This window comes from Camelus dromedarius, chromosome X, assembly GCF_036321535.1.
Source record: "Camelus dromedarius isolate mCamDro1 chromosome X, mCamDro1.pat, whole genome shotgun sequence".
Taxonomy (NCBI): domain Eukaryota; kingdom Metazoa; phylum Chordata; class Mammalia; order Artiodactyla; family Camelidae; genus Camelus; species Camelus dromedarius.
In genome coordinates this window covers 109,847,909-109,870,853 of record NC_087472.1, presented here as the reverse complement: position 1 = coordinate 109,870,853, position 22,945 = coordinate 109,847,909, and the positions used below count along the sequence as shown (strand labels likewise).

Here is a 22,945-nt window from a genome sequence, read left to right as displayed (position 1 = left end):
TCCCCTCCGGTGATTTGTGCAAAGCTGTGTCAATCAGTGGGGCAGATGAAAGAGAGACCAAGCACACTCAGGCCCCACCTTGCCACCCCCCGGAAGCCACGCCATGGACAGCTGAGTGTTTCTCAGAGCAAGGCTGCTTACAGTTACGGTCACGGCCTTCACCCTGACCAATCTGGCCCCCTCATCAATTGACTGCTCCTTTGAAAAGTAATTACAGATCCCAGGTATGTTTTGCAAACACAAGGCAGCTGTTTAATGAAGTTATTTGGCAAAATGCAACATCGCACCATAGCAGTCACTGGAACAATTTGTGCACGGTACACGTATTGCGAAACGACAGTACTGAGAGGTCTTTAACCAACCAAAGATGCTCTATAAATGTAATGACTTTTTTCACTATGCTACACAGACACATGGCCTGCAAAAAAAACCCCACTACTCTTAGAAACAGAATTACGTGAGTTATCCCACCTGTGTCAAAGTATAACGTAAAGTTCGCAAGTTAACGCTTGGACCTTGCTGTTTATCTATTTTCTGTATAGTAGTGTGTGTCTGCAAACCCCAAACTCCCAAGTGATCCCTTCCCACTCCCTTTTGCTCCTGGTAACCGTAAGTTTGTTTTCTATGTCTGTGAGTCTGTTTCTGTTTTGTAAGTAAGTTCATTTGCGTCGTTTTTTTTTTTTTTTTTTAGATTCCTCATATAAATGACATCATACGGTATTTTCCTTTCTCTTCCTGGCTTCCTTCACTTAATATGACAATATTCAGTAACTTGTAACAGCCTATAATGAAAAAGAATATGAAAAGGAATACATATATATATCACACAAAACTGAATCACTACACTGTGCACCAGAAATTAACACAATGATGTAAATCAAATATACTTCAATTTAAAAAAAAAAAAACACTTAACACTTGGCACTCTTTTGAGGTGTTTAAATGATAAATGCTGTCCAGTTACTTTTCTACAGATAATAACAGTCCTCTGAGGTGACAGGAAGAGTGCAGTGAGCTGAAAATCCCTGTCACTCCCCCCAGAATCAATGCATTTGTTCTGTCATAGTTTATATGGGCTGGTGATTTGTATATCGAACTACGGTTGGTGGGAAAATTAGCTTTCAGTACTTAAGACTAAGTGGCTTTTCTTATTTGTCATCAGCTCATGGCCATTTTATTGCCAGCTAATAGGGTTTTCTGGGGGGAAGACAAAGACAGACAGTCGAGGGACAGTTCAGGAAATACTACGCCTGGTTTGGGTGGAGGACAGTGACACAGAAAGCAGTGGCCTACTGTCCACGCCCCATAGCTTGGTCCAGCACTTGAGGCATTCCACGAGTGTCAAACCACCGATTTGGTTTTTGTCTCCTTCTCATCAAATACACAAGGATAAAAATCAAAGTTAGCGGCTTCCTGCAGCAACTGTGTACAACACGGCCGAGTGCCTATTCAATACCCGTTCAGACTAGCTCTTTTCATTTTACAATTTATAGAAAAGGAGTGTTTGGAAAATTATGTGGCCTGGCTTCCTCAGAGAATAAATTCTCAACAACTCTCATTTATGCCTGAAGTTTACTGGGGAGTTAACGAGAATCTGGCTGTTTATTCAGAACCTGCTGGTGTTGTTGAAATTCAAAGGCAGATTCAAATGTATCTTTCCCAGTCTTCCCAAGATAAAGACCAATCTTAAATTCAGTCCTTAGTTCCCCTCCACTGAGGCTAAATGTGAGGTCTTGCTGTAAGAGCATTCTCGCTGGGTCCGAGGAAATTTAGGACAACGTAGCGATGGATACGGGGTTCTTCCTCCCAAGAGGGACACCAGTCTGCATGAATGCTTTCCTGGGAGTGTCTATCAAAGAGCATTCCCGAACGTCAAAAGACCGTCTCAACACACATACTTGGTTTATCAGTTTGAAACACAAATTCAGAGATTTGTACCAACCGCAACAAGAGACAGAACACCACCACTCTGTGGCACGGTTAATTTCAAAATCATTTCTGCTCAGCTGTAGGGGGTGACATGGGACTTTCTTTGAAATAAAGAATTTACTTCCCTAAGTATGCTTTGCTGAAGGCTGATATTAAAAGCTGTTTGGATTTCCTGATTGCATGTTTTCTTCTGAAGAAAAATAGCCCAGAGTAAAATCTGGAACTTAAAAAGAACCAGTTGATCTACAAGGGATATACACTTGGACATTCAGGGGACAATAACTAAAGGGGCCCACAAATAAAGGCATGGCTAAGTGCCCATGACAACTGTTTGCCTCTGTACCTGGGTCTCCTGCCAGAGGCTCCCCAGAGCTGGAATCACTGCTCTACAGGCTGGGGTCATGGGGTGATGTGGGGAGTGGGGGTTGGCCCCAGCCTCACGGCTCTGCTGGGCCTGGCCCTAGTGGGAGGTCTCTGCAGTGGCCCCGTGCTGGCTGGGGCCCTTGCACTCTGGGCCTCTGACGTAAGGAGCCGCCCTGAAGATCTCTGAATTGCCTTCCTCCCTGTCTGGAACAATAGGTCCTGGCTAGTCTAGAGGGCTGACTAACCTTATCTCCTTATCAGATGGGTATCTGGCCACATGGCCACACCTTTCCTGTTGTGTTCTCAACAAGCTCTCTCATGCTTTCCAGTTATGGGCTGAGAATGTTCCATATCTTTAAGTAAGTCATTTCTGACTTCTTGTATTTTACTATAAGCAGTCAAGAGAAACCAGGCTGCACCTTCAACACTTTGCTTAGAAATTGCCTCAAACATCCAATGTCGTCGCTCACAAGTTCGACCTTCCACAAGACACTGGGACAGGAACATAAGTCTGCTATTCTTTGCCAGTTTACAACAAGGATGGCCTCCACTGCCTGGTAACACCTCCTCATTTCCATCAGAGACCTCATCAATATGGCCTTGACCACGCACATTTCTCCAAGAAGACGGAGGCTCTGTCAATGGCTTACTGGTTTCTTTCCAAGTCCTCCCCAGAACCACCTACATACAGCAATGCAGGCTTTATCTGGCAGGTCCCTCAGAACACTTTGGGCCTCTGCCCCGTTACTGAGTTCCAAAGCCACTTCCACAGTTAGGTTCAGCAGCATCCTCACCTCTCAGTGACAATTTACTACCTGACAGCAGCCCCATGAAACAGCAGACTCATGAAATATCATGGACCGGGTGGTTTGCAAATAACAGAAATTTCTCACAGTTCTGGAAGCTTACACGTTCAAGATCAAGGGGCTGGCAGATTCAGTGTCTGCTGAGAACCCACTTCTGTGCCCTCACAAGGTGGGAGGGGTGAGGGAGCTCTCTGGGGCCTCTTTTATAAGGGCGCTAATTCCATTCATGAAGCCTCCACCCTCATGATCTCATCACCCCCCCCACAAAGACTCCACCTCCTAATACTGTCATGTTGGGGGGTTAGGATTTCAACACAGGAATTTGGCGGGTTGAGGGTGTGGACACAAACATTCAGACCATAGCAGGGAGTTAACTTACCATGGACATAAGATGCAGAATACTATGGAAATCCAATCCCAAATAAAACTAATCTTTGGACCACATAATTGGTCAACAGAGGTTCTCAGAAAACAGTTGAGTATCATCGCAGCTACCAAATGAAATTAATTTTTTCATGCCACCAAAAGTGAAATTAAAGTAATTTTAGTATGAATTACAACACAAAGGCACATTTAAAAAAAAAAAGGCCAATTGTAAAGAGGTATAAAATCAAATGCCTAAAGGCAGCAAAACTCTCAGTAATAATCCATTTCCTGAGATTTTATAGATGTAGGTTAGCCGTGTTGCTCATGAACAAAGATGAAAAGGGGTAAAAGGATAAAGTGTTTAAGAAAAGGTAAATCCTACGCAGCCTGCAGAAAGCAAGCTAGGACTTTAAAATTTCATGACAGACTCACACCGGGGTGTAACCAGTCATGAGCATGGCTTATTATCTTATCCAATCAATGTTTACTAAATATTAGCTGTAATCATCATGTTTAGAGGGCTGGAGTGTTTCAAACCCACTTTTTACATGACTTTTCCAATTTACTCCCCATGGTAACACTGATTAGCTTCGTGTCTCCATTTCACAGTTGAGAAAACTGAGGCTCAGGCATCACCAGTCTCAGAGGACACTGTGGAGAGCGACAGGCCTAAACACGAACACTGGGGCATGCACATAAAGCCAGAGATAACCCAAGACAGCATAACACCAGACACATACTTTAAGATGCAGGTTTCTAGCTGGATTTTCCACATACACGGACACCCTATCTGTAATAAGAGGCAGCAGTCAGCTGGTGGGTAATGAAGGGCCTGGCATTAGAAAAAAAATCGAGTAATTAACAGAATAGAGGAGCCACCAGTATTGAGTGCTCTCTCCCGTTCCTTTACTGGCTACCAACAGGTACCCGACATTTGGTACCTCTGGCTTTCATCTTAGTCTCTTTCTCCTGCCCACGACTCTCCAGACAGTAGAGGTAAAAGCCCAGCCTGAGGGGACAGAGCCGGCAGGCAAAGCCCCGGGGGGGGGACTCCAGTTACACACCGTGGCTGCTTTTGCTCTTGGCTTCTGGAACTCAGAGCACTCCACGCGCCAGCTAAGGAGGTGGGGGGCATGGCAGGGGGCTCTCTTCTCTCGCCCACACTGACCCAGGTGGCCTGAGCGACTACCTCACACAGCGTTCTCCAACGGCCTCTGTCGTCAGAGCAGAGAAGGTCGCACCCAGAGTGGGGTGGGGGGTAGTCTACCTTCCCTTCATGCTTTTCCCTTTTTCCTCCTGTAGTCTTTGCCAGTCTTCCTCTTTGAACTGCCTGCTTCCTAAGAATGCAGGCAGATGTTTCACGCATTTTCACAGCTGCCATCTGCTGTCAAGGAACCTACACCCTTCCTTACTCGAGTTCTGAACAAGGTTAGAGCCTCTCTACACGTTAATTATTCAATTATTCTCCCTACGAGGCGTTATACATTTGTGTCAACTGTTTCTCTCCTGTTCAGTGAACTCAATTACACCAATTCTCTGAATAGTTATTATCCAAAACAAAGCAAATTAAAAAAAAAAAAAAGTCGTGTTTACTTACTGCAGTCATTCGCTATTGCTGCTATAAGAAGTTACAACTAAGAGGCTTAAAAACACCAGTGTGTGACCCAGGGACCTGGAGGTAAGGGTCCAGGATGGGTCTCACTCGGGGAGAAAAATCCAGGTGTTCGCAGAGGGCTCTAGAGGAGACTTGCATTTCTGCTCATCCCAGCACTGCTAGAATTCAGTTCCATTGGCTGTAGGACTGAGGTCCCTCTGCCTTGCTGGCCGTCAGAGGGGAGAACCCCCAGTGCCCTCCTCCCACGGAGGCTCCTGCATCTCAGCACCAGCAGACGTCTCCATTTTTAACACGCTGATGGCCATGCCACCCAAATCTGAATGACAGCTGTGTTTCCTCAAGGGCCCTGTCACCCATGTATTGGCAATGCTTTCCTTCATCCAATTGTATGGAATTTATTCTGAACTTATCCTCTGCAGAATAATGACATTCCAAGAAGAAATAAAGCCGTAAAGAGGTTGAAAATTGAAAATAAGAAATTATTTTTTAAAACAACTCCAGTTATACTGGAAAAAGAAACACATTAACTATACAGACATACATCGTTGAGTGTGTCACACTGCAGTGAAGTGTGAATTTGGGTCCCGTGGGAAACACACCCAAACCACAGTGGGTCATCAACGTTCAAGGAGACATGTGCTTAGTTTAGGTATGCGCAGATAACCCGGGATCAGCTCCACATCTCAAGACCCTCACCTAAACCACATCTACACAACCCCTCTGGCCATGGGGATGCTGTATCTACAGTCCTGGGGGTTAGGGGGCGGACCTCCTTTGGGGACAGTATTCAGCTGACCACACGCCCACATACAAGCCACTGAGAAGAGGATGACTTTATCCACGTGGGGGCAGGTGAGGGATATGAAGAAGCATGTTAGACACCTGGACTGTCGTCCCAGCTGCACCACTGACTAGCTGCATTATTTTGTCCAGGTCACTGGACTTGAAGGATCCACCGTCTTTGTTCTTTGAATAGATGACACCTTAGTTCATCGATATATTCATTCTCTGAACACCTGCTGACAGAGCTGGCACCATGCCAGGTGCTGGGAAGACAGCAGTGGACAGAACAGAGCACTCCCTGGCCCGCCCCCTTCATTCCAGGGCAGGCAGACAAAAGCCAAGTCAATAAAGCAGTAAAACATGTAGTATGCGGAACACTAATGAGTAAATCCGGGTGGGACCCAGGGGAACAGCAGGGGCTCTGCCACCATAGGGAGAGCAGCCCTGGGCAGACGCAATGAAAAGCTAGTTTAAGATAACTGGGGGTGGAGTCCCCCTCTTGTTCTGTGATAGGATGACAGTGTCTCATTCCCTCACAAAGCGGAAGAGGCATTCCGACCCACCGCTAGCCTGACGTGCCTGCCTGGGCACTGACAGCTTGTGACTATTCAGGCGTGGAACACCAGCTTCCCCTCTCCCCTCTGTAGGTCTACACAAGGTGGTAACGACATTAGAGAAGATAGCTTTTCCTAAGCTAGAACGACCCTTAATGTGTAAGTGAGAGACTGGCGTAGTCGGTACACCGAGTGAAAATATTCTAATCTCTGAAGTCACTAAGTAATTTCACTTGTCAGTTCAACATTTCATTAGGCATTTCAAATCATATCATTCAGATGTGAAATTTGAATAGTAAGATTCAATAGTGAAAAAATCAATGCATTTATCATCTAATTCAGGGGGAACTTTGAACGCTCACCCTCAGTCCATCAGCTTCTGCTTTATCCACACACGCCTTCTCTGCACCACCTGAGGTTTACTAGGATTCTCGCAAAAGGAAGACAAAAAAACCACCTGGCTTTTCCAAGAGAAGTGCACCTTCTCCTGTTCACAAATATTTAATGTGGTACCTTCGCAAGTGCATTGTTATTTGCAAATCAGCTGAAGTATTTCCCAGAGACAATAAATTCTCAACCAACTAACCTTTCATGTGTGTTTGGATCAAAAGGCATCAAAACAAAATGAAGGAAACGATAGGGAACATTAGATTGAAAAGATACGAGACCTGGATTCCCGCTAGCAATCAGTATACCCCCCCCAGGTGAGTTGCGTAACAGCTTTCCATCCATTTCTTCTGTTTAAAAAAAACACGGGGGGTGGGGGCAGGGTCCAGCTCAGTGGAACAGCGTGTGCTTAGCATGCACGAGGTCCTGGGTTCAATCAATCCTCAGTACTGCCATTAAAAAAATAAAGAGAGAGAAAACAAGAAAAGCAACAAGAGGACAGGAGTCACCTGTGTCCTGGCTGGTTTACAGCAGGACCACAGAAGGACTGAGCATGATGCTACGTAGAGGACAGGAGTCACCTGTGTCCTGGCTGGTTTACAAGAGGACCATGGAAGGACTGAGCCTGACGGTACGTAGAGGACAGGAATCACCTGTGTCCTGGCTGGTTTACAGCAGGACCACGGAAGGACTGAGCCTGATGCTACGTGCACAAAGTCTTTCATAAAGAACAAAGCACTTGCTACGTCAATGTAAGGAACTGTTACTGCCACCCAAGCCTATGCACAGGGTAAGCGAGGGCCTGCTAAACATCACAAGAGAAAACACGGAGCTACTCCGGGGCCTCTGGGAGCCGCCTGTCTGGAGGTGGCTTCGGAGGAAGGCTGGTTGATCTGTTCATCAGACGCATACTTTCCCAGCACTTACCAAGTGCGCTCTGCAAGGCTGGGTCTAAGGAACGTGCTGATGCTCACCGCTTGTGACAATTATTTATATCAGCACTTGCTCATTTCCCCCAAAGCGAAATGCGGCCGGGTTACCTTAATGAGGTCCTCCCGGGAGGAGAAGCTGGAGACTAAGTCATTTTCTCTGGTCTTGGTGTTGGTGATGGAGATGTGCAGGCGGTTGTGGGCCAGCTCGTGCGCGTTGGCAGGGAGAATCGACTCCATCCCGCTCCTAAAAAAGAAAAAAGTGACCCGCATGTCGGGCTGCACCCGGCAGGCCTGCAAGCCTTGGACTGGCCCAGACTCGTGACCCAAGGAAGAGCCTGAAGCCAGGGACAGGGACACCAGGGGTTTACTGGACGGGGGTCTTACACGGCCAAAACGAAGGGTCCTGGTGCGATACCCCACTGTGCGCAGCAGCCAGCAGGCGGGGCAGGGCAACCATCTTCCTCCTACTTGGGGGAGGAGGCGGCGGCTACCATTTATAGGCGGAACTGACGTCAGCTTGGCTCATCAGTTACCAGGGAAACCAGCAGCTCCCAGCCCCTCTGGTAAACGACCACTAGGTGGGCAGGTGTTTCCCTTTAATAAACTGGCAGGTGAAGCCGTTCTGGCCTAAGGGCTGGAACAACCGCTAGCTGGGGTGGGGGGAGGGGGCAGGCACGTTCACGTGAGTTGCCCTCAGGTGAAGCAGGGACTGTTGGAGCAGAGGATGTAGAGAAAACAAGAGGACAGCCATCTTGAGGGGCCTGACCGAACACCGCAGGATTCACCTTTAATCTGACCGCCTTGTAAAGGTTTCAGAAGAGAGGATGCTGACTAAGCTTGCCACAGTTTATACAGAGCATCCTCCGTCTTCACACGCTTTGCGGGGAACGGTAGCCTGTGCATACCTCAATCGGGCCATGAAATCATAGCCAGGCGTTACTGCCCCAAGCAACTGCCTTCGAGTTTCTTCAGCAAACTTGTAAGTAAACTCGTTACATTCCTGGAAAAGAAAATCAATAAGTGACCCTACGTTTCTGCCCCCCAAAAATCATTCTAGTTCCAGAAATCACACAAGGCACGTGGACCCTATAAACCCAACCCCACACTACAGGTGAGCAAATCCCCATGGGACCTGGTCCTCACCCACCATGCCAGGGCCTCAGGCAAGCTCTGTGCTCTCAAGTTCCAACATTTTTTTTTTTTTCTTTAACCACCTCAAATGGCTTTGTCTACCTGTGGAAAATCCTTGAAGGCTGGATTCTAATTCTAATTGAGCATGTTGTTTTATAGATTTCTCCAACACCATTAACCTCCTCTCCCACCCCAGGTCTGTGCAGACGCGTGGAATGCAGCTCTGCCGCAGCACTGATGATCAAGGACAGCACCAGTAACAGAGACAGGAGTGGCGACGGCTGTCGTGTGCAGGTACTGAGTCATGTGAGTCTTTGGAGGTAAGCCTCGGGCACGGGGATTTCACAGATGTCCCCCAATGGGGTCTAGCAGCAGCCAGGGCTGGGGTCCACAGATGTGGCCCCTGTCAGCCCATCTTCACGTCACGCTGCAAGGTGGGTACAGTCACTGCACTCGACAGGTAAGAAACCTGAAGTTTGGGGGGTAAGTATCTTTCCCACTGTGTCGCAGGAAACGAGTGTCAGAGGCAGGATCTGAACCCAGGCCTATCTTTCATTTATTAGTCTGTCCAGCCAGCAGTCTGCGGGGCACCAGGTATTGGGACAGCACTGGGATTCGGCAGAGAATGAGCTCCACAGAGCCCTGCACTCCTGAGATTCAGGAGTCCCTCCATGAGTAGGTGACAGAATGTTAGGAAACACCCGTGTGGGGGGTAGATTCAAGCCCCTCCCTGCCCCAACGATGCCCACATTCTAGTCCCTGGAACCTGGGAGTATGTTCCCGTACACAGCCAAGGGGGCTGCCAGATGATTACGTTAAGGGTTCTAAGATAAGGACTTGACCCTGGATTTTCTGGGTGAGTCCAGTGTAATCAAAAGGTTCCTGCAGGTGAAAGAGGGAGGCAGGAGTGTCACAGTGAGAGAGAGAGAGGTGAGGGTGCTCTCCTTATGACTTCAAGGATGCAGGAAGGGGCCAGGAGCTGGGGAGTGCAGGTAGCCTGTAGAAACTGGAAAGGGCAAGGAAACTGAGCCTCCTGCCCAGAGGGAGCACGCCCTGCAGACACTCTGATTTTAGCCAGTGAGACCTTTTCAGACTTCTGGCCTCTGGGACCATTAGAAAATCAATGTGTGATGTCTTAAGGCTCTTAGGTTTATGGCCACTTGTTGCCATAGCAACAGGGAACAAATACAGTGGGCGCCAGCCTCAACTTCACTTCCCTGCAACTGGACATCTAGGCTGAGACCTAACGTACGGACAGGTGTTGGACAGGAGATGGAGGAGGAAGAGGAAGACAAGCAGGCAGGAAAGTGACAATAGCGCAGACAGAGTCCAGACTGGAAACGCAAGCTCAGTGAGCCACGACACGGCCACAGTACACGTCGCCTTGTAAGAAACCTGCAGCCTGTCCTGAGGCCAAGGGAGCGCCCCCTACACCGGGGTGTGTTAGGGGGAGGTAGGGGAATGAGATATCCCGATTTCTGTTTGGGTAAAAATCACTGTAAGTGCAGAGGTGGGTGGACTGTGGGCAGCAGGAGGGGACGCAGGCCTGCCTGGCATGCAGCTGCTGCAGACTTCCGGGGGAGAAACGGGGGTGGCCCCCCATGTGTGCTCTTTCTACTGAGCCAGACTGCGCACTCTGCTTATTTCTTGTCTTAACTTTAGTTACACACACACACACCCCTGACAAGACTGGAAACTCATGAAGGAACGCACTTACTCATCTTTGAGTTAGTTCCCTGCTGAATCTAATGCCATGCCTTGCAAATTATGAGGGCTGAGGAAAGGCTGCAGTGCAGAATTTCTAACACATCAACGTCGAAATCTGCCTACACCTAAAATACACCCGGCGTCAGGTGCTCCTCTTAATTATACATGCACAAGTTCGGAACTAGATTAATTACTCACATATTTGTCACAACACCACCAAGCTCGAGGAACTTACACCACCCGGGAGAACTGAGCTAACAGGGACTTGAGTAGGTAGAAGACAGTGCTAAAAAGAAAACTCAAAGCAGTCCTACAAGGGGTAGATTTCAAATGCTAAAAGGAAAAGAAATAAACTAACCGCAAGGCAAATGGCCGAAAGCTTACTTTGGAAAAGTAGGAAGGACGATGCCCTAGGTAAATACAGAGAATCATTTCTGACCTTCTAAGGTGAGCACCCGATAAAGACTCACCCGTAGGTTTTACCAACAATGAGACGATATGACAGGGTCTCCAGTTTATTTAAAGTATAAGTAAGAACAGGTAATCTGACTGATTCCAAGCCTCAAGTTCAGGTAAAGGATGCAAGGTCTGAACATCACAGAATTTCACTTAAGCAGCTGTGTTATCACAGTATTTCCAAAACACATTAATTCTAAATCACACATTTCTAAATCTGCTAAGGATTGGAAACCAAATCTACTTAACTCCAAAGCCCAGGGTTTGCTCCCAACTGAAGGCTAGCCTACACTAAACAGGCGGAAACAGCCCCTGAGTAGCCATGCTTCAGAAAGGAAAGGAAGAAATGTGAAGGAACCAGCTCACAGCTGACGGTGTAAGGGAGCAGGACCCAATGGGCCTTCCCAGGACAGACATGCCCCCTGCCAAACGTCTTCCACCTGCCTTTCGTCTGTAGAAAAAGTTTAGCCAAAGAATAAATCTAATCATAGAAATGGAAAAAATGCAGAAGCAAAGAAAAGCAGTCAAATAGGTCAAAATAATAGTTTAGCCATTGAGCAAAGTCAAGGATCTAGAGTTCTTGACTGAAGTTACAGACCTCAAGAGCCACAGATCATATTCTGAGCCATGTCCTTTGAGCTGTTTTGCAGATACTGGAACCCTCACCAGGTGGAAGATGTTACCTGCATGATGACCAGACTGTAGCCACAACATAAGCTGCTCCATCTTACACAGTTCCAAGAACTGGCCTCGAGGAAATGGGAACAAACCGACCCTAGAACTGAAGATCAGCTGCACTTAAAACAGTCAAGATGACGCTGATCAGACTACCGCACGCCTAACCTCAGGATGATTCTGTTGAGTGTGCTGTTCTGCACGTGGCCCCTCCCTCCACCTACACACCCCTGAAATTCTTCTTTAAAAGCTCTTGCCCCTGATCGGCAGTGGAGAGTTGGTTCTTTAGGACATAAATCCACCTTTTCCCCAGGATTGCCGGCTTCCTCAGTAAAGCTGTTTTTCCTTTTACCCAACACTTGTCTCTCCATATGGATTCTTGAGCAACGAGCAGCTGAACCTGAGTTTGATAACAAGAACACACGACTCTGCCCATTTGGGAGGAGTTTTCACACTTTATTTATGCTTTCCCTGACTTCACGTTCTCATCCCATACAATCACTAAAGGTTTTCATCACTTTTCTAGTTTCCTATTAAGCAACTGTATAACGACTGGAAAAAAAAGAGATGTCAATTTCTGAATAACTGGCCTCAAACCCCATTTGTCTTCCATAAGCAGCTCACCATAGAGCTGAAAACAAGATTTTTGGCGTTTAAAATGTTGTCACTTTGAAAATTTAAATGTGACTTAAATTCACTCTTGGGCATGAAAGTGTTAATCATTATTTGATGACTGTTCCAAGCCACTAGAGTACGTAAGTAATTAACAGGTATAATATCCTCCACCTGCAGAAGCCAGTGCCCACAGTCAAAGCATGATGGCTGTCTAAAAGCAGAAAATAGATTTTAAAAACATAGTTTGCACTAAACGAAACACTTAATGAAGGCTTATTTTTATTACTTCTAGATAAACTTGGAATTTGGGGCTTCTTCTTTCTGTGGGAATGAAAAACAACCTAATTTCCAATATCATTCCACTCAAAAGAAATTTCAGGCCCACATTTTAGCTTACAGGCCTGTCTGTAAACAGGACTGAGCAGTTATCAGCCCCTGTTCAAGGCCTTGAGAACAGGCCCTGTGCTCTTCTCATGATCAGATAAGGGAGAAATATCCTTTGCTTGAAAGAAACGAAGCTGGAATCTTAAGACTAAATAAACAATTCAAGAGTAAAATAAGGCATTTACTTCCTTGTCTTATTGTCACCCAAACAATCTTTTCCAAATGCAGAACACAGATCCCCAGTGATTATATTTTAAAAGAAGTCTTAACTTTTTCTGTTTCCCAGGCAGATGATTATTTTTCTGTAGTTAACAGTATAGTTAACAATCATCTTTGTTGTTCAGTCTTAATTTCTTGATGAGGAACAGAGCCTAGTTATTATTTAATTACCTCTATTTTTTCTGGCGCTGTTAGCAGGACGGAAGCAACCAAGGATCCTGCAGAAGCTCCCGCAAAGGCCTTGACATCCTTCAGGAGCTTTTTTCCGTGTCTGCGAAGTGCAGATGCTGCCCCCAAGTGGTAAATGCCCAGAAACCCACAGGCTGCAAAGGACAAGTTGATGTGCTTCATTCTAGCAGCGAAACTGGCGACACAAAAACCAAAAATGCTTTAAGTTGGTGTGGTTTGTAGTCGTTCCAGGGCTTTTTAAAAAAAAAAATATATATATATATATATTATATATAATTATATATATATATAATTCATCTGTTCTAAGCACAGTACTTTCTATTAAACTCTAAACACCTCAAACTTTCAAGGAAACATTTTCTTCCCCCCTCACCTTGAACAAATATAATTACATTAATTAAAAAAATTTTTTACAATAGTCTATTATTTGTTCAGTACATGGGTTACGCAATCTATTTTTTAATTACTTGGTAAAAAACAAATTTATAAATTCCAACCGGCAAGGCGTTTAATGTTTTTTCTTGACCTTTGGAAATTTGAGGGGTAGGGTATTGTGGAAAGGTAAAATCATTAGAGACTGCAGCAAATTCCAAATGTACCACCCATCTGCCCTTTACAAGTGTACCAGTCAATTTAAAACAGTATCTCTGCTCTTCACTCTTTTCCATTGTGAGCATCCGTTTTATTTTTAAACGGATGCTCACAATTATTTCATAATGCAACACTCAATTATTCAGCAATGCAATGTATTTCATAGCCAAGCTTCAAGACAAACTGAGGTCATGCATGACTGGCAAGGGCAACTGAAGGCTCAAAGCAATGTCATCTGCAAAGCCTGATACTTGTAACAAACCTAACTATAAAATTATATTTCCGAACCCGGAGCGGGCATGATTACACCACGTGTATAAAATAGTCCCCCCATCCCCACCACGCTGCTCACTTGGCAGCCCTCAGGCCTTCCTCCGCGGCCCCAGGACCCTGATTCCCGGACCTTTAGATGGGGCACTTGGCCTGGGCCTCGAATTTAGGAACCTAAGACTGTTGCTCTGACGCACAGAGCCGGGCCCTGTGCGGAAGGAGGCTCAGCCACTGCAGCCAAGCCTCGGTTTTGATTTAATTACTGCAGAAGGGAGGGGAGAGACGGTGAAGTGAGCTCAGTCTCCAGGCGGCCGGCCCAGGGCGCGCAGGCCCAGAGTCTTTATCCCGCCCTCCCCACCGCGGTCTGGCGGCTGCGGGGCAAGGACAGCAGCCACTACAGCCCCGGCGAAGCCTACTTGCACCCGCTCTCCCGGGAGCCGCCTCCTGGTGCTGAAACCCGCCCCCCGCCCCCCGCCCCCGCTGCGTTCCGCCCTACCAAAGCCGGCCTGAGGCACTTCCATGTCGAACAGCCCTCTCCAACTCCTTAACCGGAAGGTGGGGCCGGGCCGTCACTCAACGCGGCCCCGCCTATCAGGGCCGGACCACGATCGCCTTGCGCCCGCCCAGGAATGTTCCGCGGAAGGGGCTGAAGACGGACTACTCGCGCGGCCCTGTGACGTCATCACGCCGACGCGGGCGTCTGCTGGGCCCCGCCTTCTCAGTTTAAAACGCTGGACTCAACGTGCCGGCGCGCGCTCTGCCGCTTGACCCTGGTGTTCCCTATCGCCGGTAAGGGATAAAACTTTCTCGTCTCGAGTCATGCTGTCTGCGGATACCTAGGAATGCAATTTGGTCCCTTTGCGCCACCTGCGGGCCTGCCCTCACCTCGAGTCGCTGACCCTGAACAACCCTCATTGTTGCGCACCGGAAGTGCTTGACCCTCTTGGGGTCACTTTCCCGGATGTGGGCCCTCTCTTCCTCACCGTCGGGGCGGTCCAGCGGTACCTCAGGGCGGGGTGCAGGAGCTAGACTGGGACCGAATGGCCCACAGCTTTTTCCCTAAGCACTATTGGAAAGGCTTTGGGCAGCGTCCACATCCTCAACCCGCGTTAGGCAGTGTGACCCTAGGCGGATTGTATAACCTCTCTGAGCTTCCCAGGTGACTTATCTGCAAAGTGCGATAGTAAAATCCCAGTTGGCGCCATAAAGCTCATGCCACTTCATGCCGATTAGTGGGCCCTCAGCAGACCAGCCTCTGTTGCATCTTGTGGCCCCACACGCTCTGGATAGACGCGAGAAGCAGCTTTAAATGGCGGCCAAGTCGGCTGACATTCCCACTCAGATTCAGAGGACTCTGACAATTCTCTCTCTCTAAACAATGTTTTTCCCGTCCAATCCTAACAACCAAGCCAGGAGGAATTGCATGCTTTATTGGTTGAAGGTTCTCCAAGTCCCCTTGTTTAAGGACAGATTTACCCTCAATTGAAGCAATAGGGGGAGAATCTGAAAAATCCAAGTGTCTCTACCTTCAGCATGAGAGGAGTGAGAGCTCCCCAAATGGCCTTTACCTTGGACTTTTTCCTTCTCTCCCGTTTGGGATGCCAGTAACCTGGGTTCTGGCCCACAACACTCTTCTGTAAGCAAGAACCCTGGATGTGATGACTAAGGAAGAGATTTTGTTTTTTATTCTCATATATAGACTTCTCAGTTCGATCCTGCATTCACGGTAATGCCTAAGCCTAGCACAACTACAGTGCTCTATGAATTCTTTACTGCCGTTAGAATTTAGTGAAGGGAAGGTGAAGTTTATCTCCATGAAATACAGAAGGATAAGCTCTTCATTCTTTAACCCTTCCACTGCCTTCTGAATCTGTGGTAGAGAGTGGTCTTCTCATGAGAGCATCTTGCAAGAAATTTATTAGGAGGGAAGAATCCCAGGCCTCATGTCCAGTCTCCTGAAGCAGAGCCTGCATTTTAACAGAATCCCTAGGAATTTCTATGTATGTTAAAGTGTGCGAAGCCCTGGTCTAACTCCTAGGGTGATCTGGTTTAAAGTGATGTGGTGGCATCAAAAATTAAAGGAGAGACAATATCCATAGAGCCAGAATCTGGGGTGGTGTTGGCAGAGCAACTGTTTCCTGCATTTGGGCACTGTCATCAGGTCAATTCAGAAGACAGATGGAAAATTTGTCACTGGGGCAGCCAGGAGGAACACCACGACTTTGGGATTTTTTGCTTAAAGGAAAGGTGAGACCAGCTGTTAGTACCACACCTGCCGGTGAGTGAAATCCCACTAAATTTAAATCTCATATTCACAAAACTCCATAATTTAATTCTTAACATTTTAAACTCTCTCTATAAAAAGAAAAAATTCCTTTTTTTTCTTCTACCCTGTATCATATTTACATGCAGCTAATCAGAAAGTTCAGGAAAGAAGAATATCAGATTCATTCACGTTTGTCTTTGTAATCTCAGTGCTGTGCACAATACTTGGTGCATAGTGTATGATTGATAAATATTTGTTTTGATTGTTGGGTGTAAGTAAATTACTCTTCTGTTGTGAGTATGTTATAATTGAATTACCCTTTAAGGACATTTTTCAGTAATTCATCTATGTGTTTTTTACTTCTCTATTTTCCTTAGTAACTTAGTTTTGAACTGGTTTGTTAGCCATCTATTAAGCATCCATTGTATAACCAACACAGTACTGGTACAGGGCAGACAAAGGTGACTAGAATTCAGTTCCTCTTCAGCAGTCCAGGGGGGCGGGGAGACATCCGGTATGTAATGACCGAGTCATAATCATGTGCTAGGACGAGGCCACACGCAGGTGCTCTGGGTGTGCACGCGGAGCTAGGGATTGGGAATCCCTTAGCCCTGGGGACACCCACCAGAGCACTTGGCACAGAAACTAAGTGCCCAAGTATTTCCCTGTCTCCATCTTCCTCCCAACAGATTTCATCAGGTATTCTCATAAAGAGGGAGAAGGATACAGGGTGAGGGATGCTTGCCACGCCTCTACCCCCAAGGACTGAATCTTATCTCCAAATCTCCGGGTGTAATCTCTCGTCCCAGTCTCCTGTTCACGTGGTGGCGTTTTGTTTTCCAGTCTTGGCATCGTAACACCTGAGAACACCCCTGTGCAACCTGCCACCTTGCCCAACAACACCCTCCCCCTCCCTCTGTTTGCTGACCCATCATCCCTGTCCCCGCCTCCCAGAATCTCACATGCTGAGCCTGAGGAGCATTAAAGATGACAGGCGCCAGCTTTAATCTCTGGCTACACTGTTGGAGCACACAGCAGTGCCCCTTCTACATGGGCACTGAGGTAGTTCCTCTGGTCACCATGCTCTCTGCCTGGTGGAAGCAGCCCCTTGTTTTGAGTAGATGGTCACAGAATTCTGAGAAAGGCACTCCTGCCATCCTGGAATAGAACATCCCATGTGAACCCCCTGAAAAAGAGGCCACATCCTTTCCCCTGGGTCGCTGTCTCCAAGGACCAAGGGCAGGCGGCCACGTGGAGGGGCCAGCTGGAGAATAAAGACAGCCCACAGGGAATCGGGGCTGAGGAAGAGAGAAGCTGGTCAGTAGGTGCAATGGCATTTCCTGAGCCCAGGAGGCAGCTCTGACTGTCCCGGGCTCACTCCCACCTCGCACTGACCCTTTTCTATTTGTTTTCTTACGTGAGTTAGAACTAACATTCTAAATCTTGCAAACGAAATGCTTCTCACTAATAGAAGTGCATTTTCTATTGCATCTGCTTTCTCTCTGCTTGAAATACGCTGCAAGGACTGACCGCTTGACAGAAAAACGGGTGAATCTTTTCTAAATGGAAGAATAATTTTTTCAAAAAGTCTATGAGTTACACATGTCATTTACATTTCTGTTATGTGTACATATACATCTAAATGTGTATATATAACAAAAGACTCAGACAACATCTGAAAACAGTTCAAATAGGCATCCTTAAGAAGTGTAATTTGCTTGTGATTGGGTACATCTAAGGCTGTACAATAATCTATTGCTCTGAACATGGCATAGAAGCTAAGTATCAGGCTACTTCTATTAAAGAGAAACACTGAAAAAACCATAATCTTTATTTATAAGCTTTATTTTTACTTAATATGTGAGAGGTTCCGAATATAATATACATTGAACTGAGAAATCAAGATGGAAAGATTTTCTGAACGTTTCTCTTATTGCATTAGAAGTACTTAATTGTGGGCTTGCGATCGATATTCTGCAAGAGCGTGAGGTAGAGCAGATAAGCTTTCAAAATGTTCATACTGAAAAAGTATCTTTTATGCAAAAAGGGCTCAGATCTTCAGTAGCCAGGCGCTGGTGTTCGGGGTGACGGTGGGACTGGAGTACCGATGCACTACCGCGTCCTAAATATTTCTAAAAGCCTAATAGAAGAAAATCTATGTCCTCTGCCCTGTTTTCTTTGTTGCAGAACAGCTATGCCCTTGACCTGGCCACTTGTGGTCCACAATTGCTACAGATGGTTGGAAATAGTCCTTCTTATTATATTTCAGATAATTATTTTCCAGTGGAAGGGATTACTGGGGAAACAGCGTCAGTGTCAAAAAAAAAGGGTATCGCTGAGTGATAAATGGAATGTCAGCTTTGGTGCCTTTGCCTCCTCAAATGCACCAACATGCTGCTCTGTTTTAGTTTGGAGTACAGGATCTAATTATTACTGACTGATGCTTTTTCAAAAGAAAAACTCTAAATTGCTAAATCACCAGTTATCTATTCACCTCATTTCAAAGGGAGAAAACGAGAATTTGGATCTGCTTTGTGTCTGCATGCACTCCTATTGACTGGAATCACAGTATTAACAATGATTCCGCCGATTGACCGCCCATTCCGTACCAGTCTTTGCACCCATTGTCTCACTGTGACTTTTACAACAGTGATGATAGGTGGGGATTTACAGCAGATGAGAAATTAGGGTTAAAATGACTTTTCCACATCCACACAGAGGGGAGATGGTCAGCCCAGGTCTCCCTCATTTCAGAGCCTGTACACAGACCTTCCTCCCCTACCCTGGTTCAGAAATGACCTCACGAGACTGTAAGTTCGTGTTATGTGCCCAGCATGGTGCTGTTTGGCCATCATGAGCCTCAGAACCTTGTTATTCCTTCACTTCTTTCTTTGGTCATAATGTGTAATTGGTCCTCATATTTAGATGTTTACAATTTTACTAAAAAGTGGTAAAACTTTATGAAATGTGATGTATGAATTTGTTTATTGATAAGATAGGAAACTTGTTTGCATCTGGAAAAGAAAAAAACAAACAAGTTCAGCAATTCATTAAAGCTACCCTTTCTGCATTTATCAGTGAAAGCAGTCACTTTTTTTTTTAATCAGTCCTTTTCCTGGAAGCTGTGTCAGAAAGTAGGTCATTGTATAGAGAACATAATTTCCATTAGGAACAATGTTATAAAAAGGGGGCCGTGTCATTGACCAAGGTCCTCACTCCAGATAAATCATATATCCAGTCAGTTATCTCCATGCATTTGTCACTCTTTGAATAAACTTTAGTGTCTAGTACATGACAAGGACTGGACCAAGCACTAGAAAAATTTTTTTTAAATCTTGAGATAAACTGTCCATTTTTAATTCACTGTTTTTTCTTGCTGGAATGTACTTTCACATTTTTCTATTCTGTGAAGTCCTCATTATTCTTCAAGGCGTAAACAAATTCTACTGCCTCAATATATCTTTTTGGATGAAATTTAAGCACCTTCTGTCAATATTAACCATACCCTCCTCTTTGTTACCCTTCATGAGGCATTGCAGTAACATTTGTCACCTTTTACTTTGCATAGAAATGTGGTTGCCTCTCCTTGCTATGTTCAGAGTTGGTTTGCAACAGGGACTGTCTTGTACTTGGTTTTTGCCAGCATCTAGAAGGTGGCTAAAGCATAGTGAATGTTTGTGAGAGTTGGGAATGTTTAGTTGGTATGTTTCAGAAACCTAATTGGCTTAAGCAAGAAGAAAATGGCTGGTTCAAGTAATCGGGAGGTTTAGAGGCAGGACTAACTGTAGATATGGCTGGATCACGCATGCAGCGGATGCTAGAAGGCCACCATTGTGCCATTTCCTGTCTGTTGTTCTGGTCTTGGTTTCATTCTGCAGTCAGGACATCCCCAGGAGGCTGCTGGCAGCCTCACAGCCTCTTAGAGTATCAGTGGGAAAGTTCTTCTTTCACTGCCCAGCTCTCAAACTTAGAAAAAGACTCCTGCTGGTTCTATTTTTATCACATGCATGTCCCTGGAAGAGTTCGTGTGAACAGCAAATTGTGATACAATGATGTGAGCCTGTGATGGGGTGGGCGAGAGCCATGCAGACGATGGACAGGAATGCAGGGAAGCGTTGCCAGGTCCAGATGGAGGCACTGGGCGCTCCTCCCTAGGAAGAGGTCTGGCAGTCTCAACCAGCATATCCCCTGCGGATCTGACAAATATTTGTTGAATTAAACAAGCAAAAGTGCGGCTATAATCTCTATAGAAAACAGAGAAAGTTGGTCCTTTAGGTAAATAAAACAGCGTGATACATATTCATCTGGTGAGTATTTTCCCAAACAAATAAGAACACAACTGTGATGTTTGGTGCACTGAAAAGTTGGTTGCAGTTTTAGATGCGTTTAGATGAACAGTACACATTATTTGGCGTAAAGGTTGTTCAGCATTGAATTAACAATAGTTTGGCTTGCCTTTTTTGAATTATATGGGCTTTTTGGGATACTAGAGATGGCAGAAGATGCTTGTTCACCAAGTCACTGTGATTTGGACGCGAGTGTTTCCCTGTGATAAATTTCCCTGCAGGAAGCTGTAGTTCTCGGAGTCCTAGCAAGGATCTTTTTCACGAATTGGGTCAGAGAAGTAGATGCTGAGTAAATGTTTTGGAAAGCAGTTGACAGCAATGACAATACCCTTCTACCAAAAACATTTTGTACCGTAGAAAGCCCAAATATCTTCCCATCATCCCTACTGCAAAGCATTTTGGAAAAGAGTATAGTCACCGTTTATTGAGTTCCACTAATGGATTTCATATTTTATTTTAAAACCAAAATTAAATATACCACTAACACAGACTTTCAAAAACATTCTTTACAGCATCTTCACAGAATTTCTGAGACGGAAGTGAAATAATAGTCCAGACTATACAGATGCATTCCCTATTTGGAAAACTACAAAACAAACAGGTAAAATGAATCAGAAGTCTGAAATGGAGGTCAGAGTGAAATTTTGAAAGGACCCAGGCTGACGTGGAATTTCAAAATCTCCTGTTAGGGCTTGAGTTCTCAGAGCACTAGCAACTGAGTGGTGACTGTTAAAGTGGGATGGTGTTAGGGAACCGTGTTTGTTGAATCGTATGGACTGATTCAATTTTTCCTGGGGTAAAAAATTCCCAAGTTCTGATGAACTGTCCTAGATCCCAGTAGACAGGTATATTTAAAAGAATGGAAACACAGAATTCACTCTCTGTGAGTGAAGGAGACGGCACGTTGACAGTCATTCCCACAGCACCCACTGTTTGAGGAAGCCCACATGTCCAGCCTAATGTTAGTTTTGAGTTTCTAAATTCCTGTACAGAAGCCAGAGAGCACTGTTTATATTGTCATTTTAAGCACCAGGCTTTCTTTCCAATACTTCCTTCTGTCTCTCCTCACCTTGAGGGAGCATGGGCCCACTCAGCATGCTTTTGAAGGGCCATGTACAGAAAGTAAACTTCCTAACAGAGTCATTGGAGGGGCTGCCAGTCCACATCTCACGTAAAAAGCAAGTGTAAAGGCAGAGCCGTAAGGTTAAGGGTCTCCAGAAGGTGATCGTAATTGTGAAAGTACATTTTCCTATCTCTTCACATATGTTTACGCCAAATTTTATTTTTGTTTACTTTTTTCAGACACTCTAAGTTTTAGAAAATTAACTCGTCGCCAAAGATGGCCACGTTTTCCCAGTTGTATCATAGAAAAAATTCAGATTCTGTGGGGGTAGGAAACATTCATAAGAGAACATTTAGGATATCAGTAAACTTAATTTCACCATTCTGTGAACGTAGATCAACGTAAAGGTGATATTCCTTCTGTTAGAAGAGAAGCTAAAGTAACATGTTTGCTTAATGTTTGAAGAGAAAGGCCTCGTAACCAGGTAGACAAGAGCTTCATGTCACTAACCCCACTTGTGCTTCTACCTAACGCCCACCCAATGTCTGTTTTCATCAGATGTTGACACATAATTGTTAAAATCATAGGTGTTCCCATTATTCACATGTGTTTCTTGACATTTGACTCATAGCTCTTTTTTTGTTTGTTTGTTTTGTACTTTCTATGCTAGAATGGTAAATCACTTAGATACGTTCTGCAGCACAGAAACTCCGCTGTACTTTTTATTCGCTTTGTATTTTGGTGCTTAGAGGAAAGAAATGCTGCCAAATGTGTATTCATTTTTGTTTATTTAACACACACTGCCGCGGTCCTTACTGTGTGCCTCTTCTGACGGCCTTGCACGTGTCAGTGCATTTGACAGTCCCGTGAAGCCGGCGGGGTCAGTACCCATGGCAGCACTCACCTGGCAGGGATGGCAGAATGAGGCACAAAAAGATAACGTTGTCGAGATCACACTCCATCACTGGCAGAGCCGGGATGCGGCTCTTGACTGCTCTGCCAGGCTGCCTCCCCTGTGCCGGCTGTACAGAAGCAGATGTGCACTCAGGGGTGTTTACCACCATCATCGTCTTAAAGACGTGGATCAGGGAAGCTGGTGATGATGTGGTCCAACTGCACCTTTCCACGATCTTTAGAGGCTTGTCCTGCTCCAAACCGTTACGCACTCAAGTTCTCAAAACTTAGACTTGGGGTCTCTTTCCATCTCTCCTTGTTTGTTAAAACAAGGCAGGGCCGTTCATGCCCAAAGCTTTGGTGCAGCCTCTAGGCCTGTGGCCTCCACATCGGGTCATGTGATG

The 22,945-nt window shown here is 45.7% G+C and overlaps 1 protein-coding gene and 1 long non-coding RNA gene across 9 annotated transcripts in view; one reads left to right on the top strand and one right to left on the bottom strand.

The window, feature by feature from the left end:
* Positions 1-14,613, bottom strand: part of LOC105086566 (patatin-like phospholipase domain-containing protein 4) — a 90,575-nt gene extending 75,962 nt beyond the window's left edge. For all 7 annotated transcript variants that reach the window (XM_064482615.1, XM_010977088.3, XM_010977090.3 and 4 more), the window contains exons 1-4: positions 14,469-14,613; positions 13,094-13,286; positions 8,641-8,735; positions 7,844-7,979 (exon numbers count right to left, since the gene is read on the bottom strand). In XM_064482615.1, the coding sequence (XP_064338685.1) occupies positions 7,844-7,979; positions 8,641-8,735; positions 13,094-13,273 (411 nt within the window). In that variant the 5' untranslated portion in view covers positions 13,274-13,286; positions 14,469-14,613. The remainder of the gene's footprint in view (positions 1-7,843; positions 7,980-8,640; positions 8,736-13,093; positions 13,287-14,468) is intronic.
* Positions 14,614-14,687: 74 nt separating this feature from the next.
* LOC135320091 (uncharacterized) overlaps positions 14,688-22,945 on the top strand; it is a 483,416-nt gene continuing 475,158 nt past the window's right edge. Inside the window, exons 1-2 of one of the 2 annotated variants that reach the window (XR_010379267.1) lie at positions 14,772-16,250; positions 21,097-21,185. This is a non-coding gene — a long non-coding RNA (uncharacterized LOC135320091). The other variant, XR_010379268.1, reaches the window with a different exon arrangement.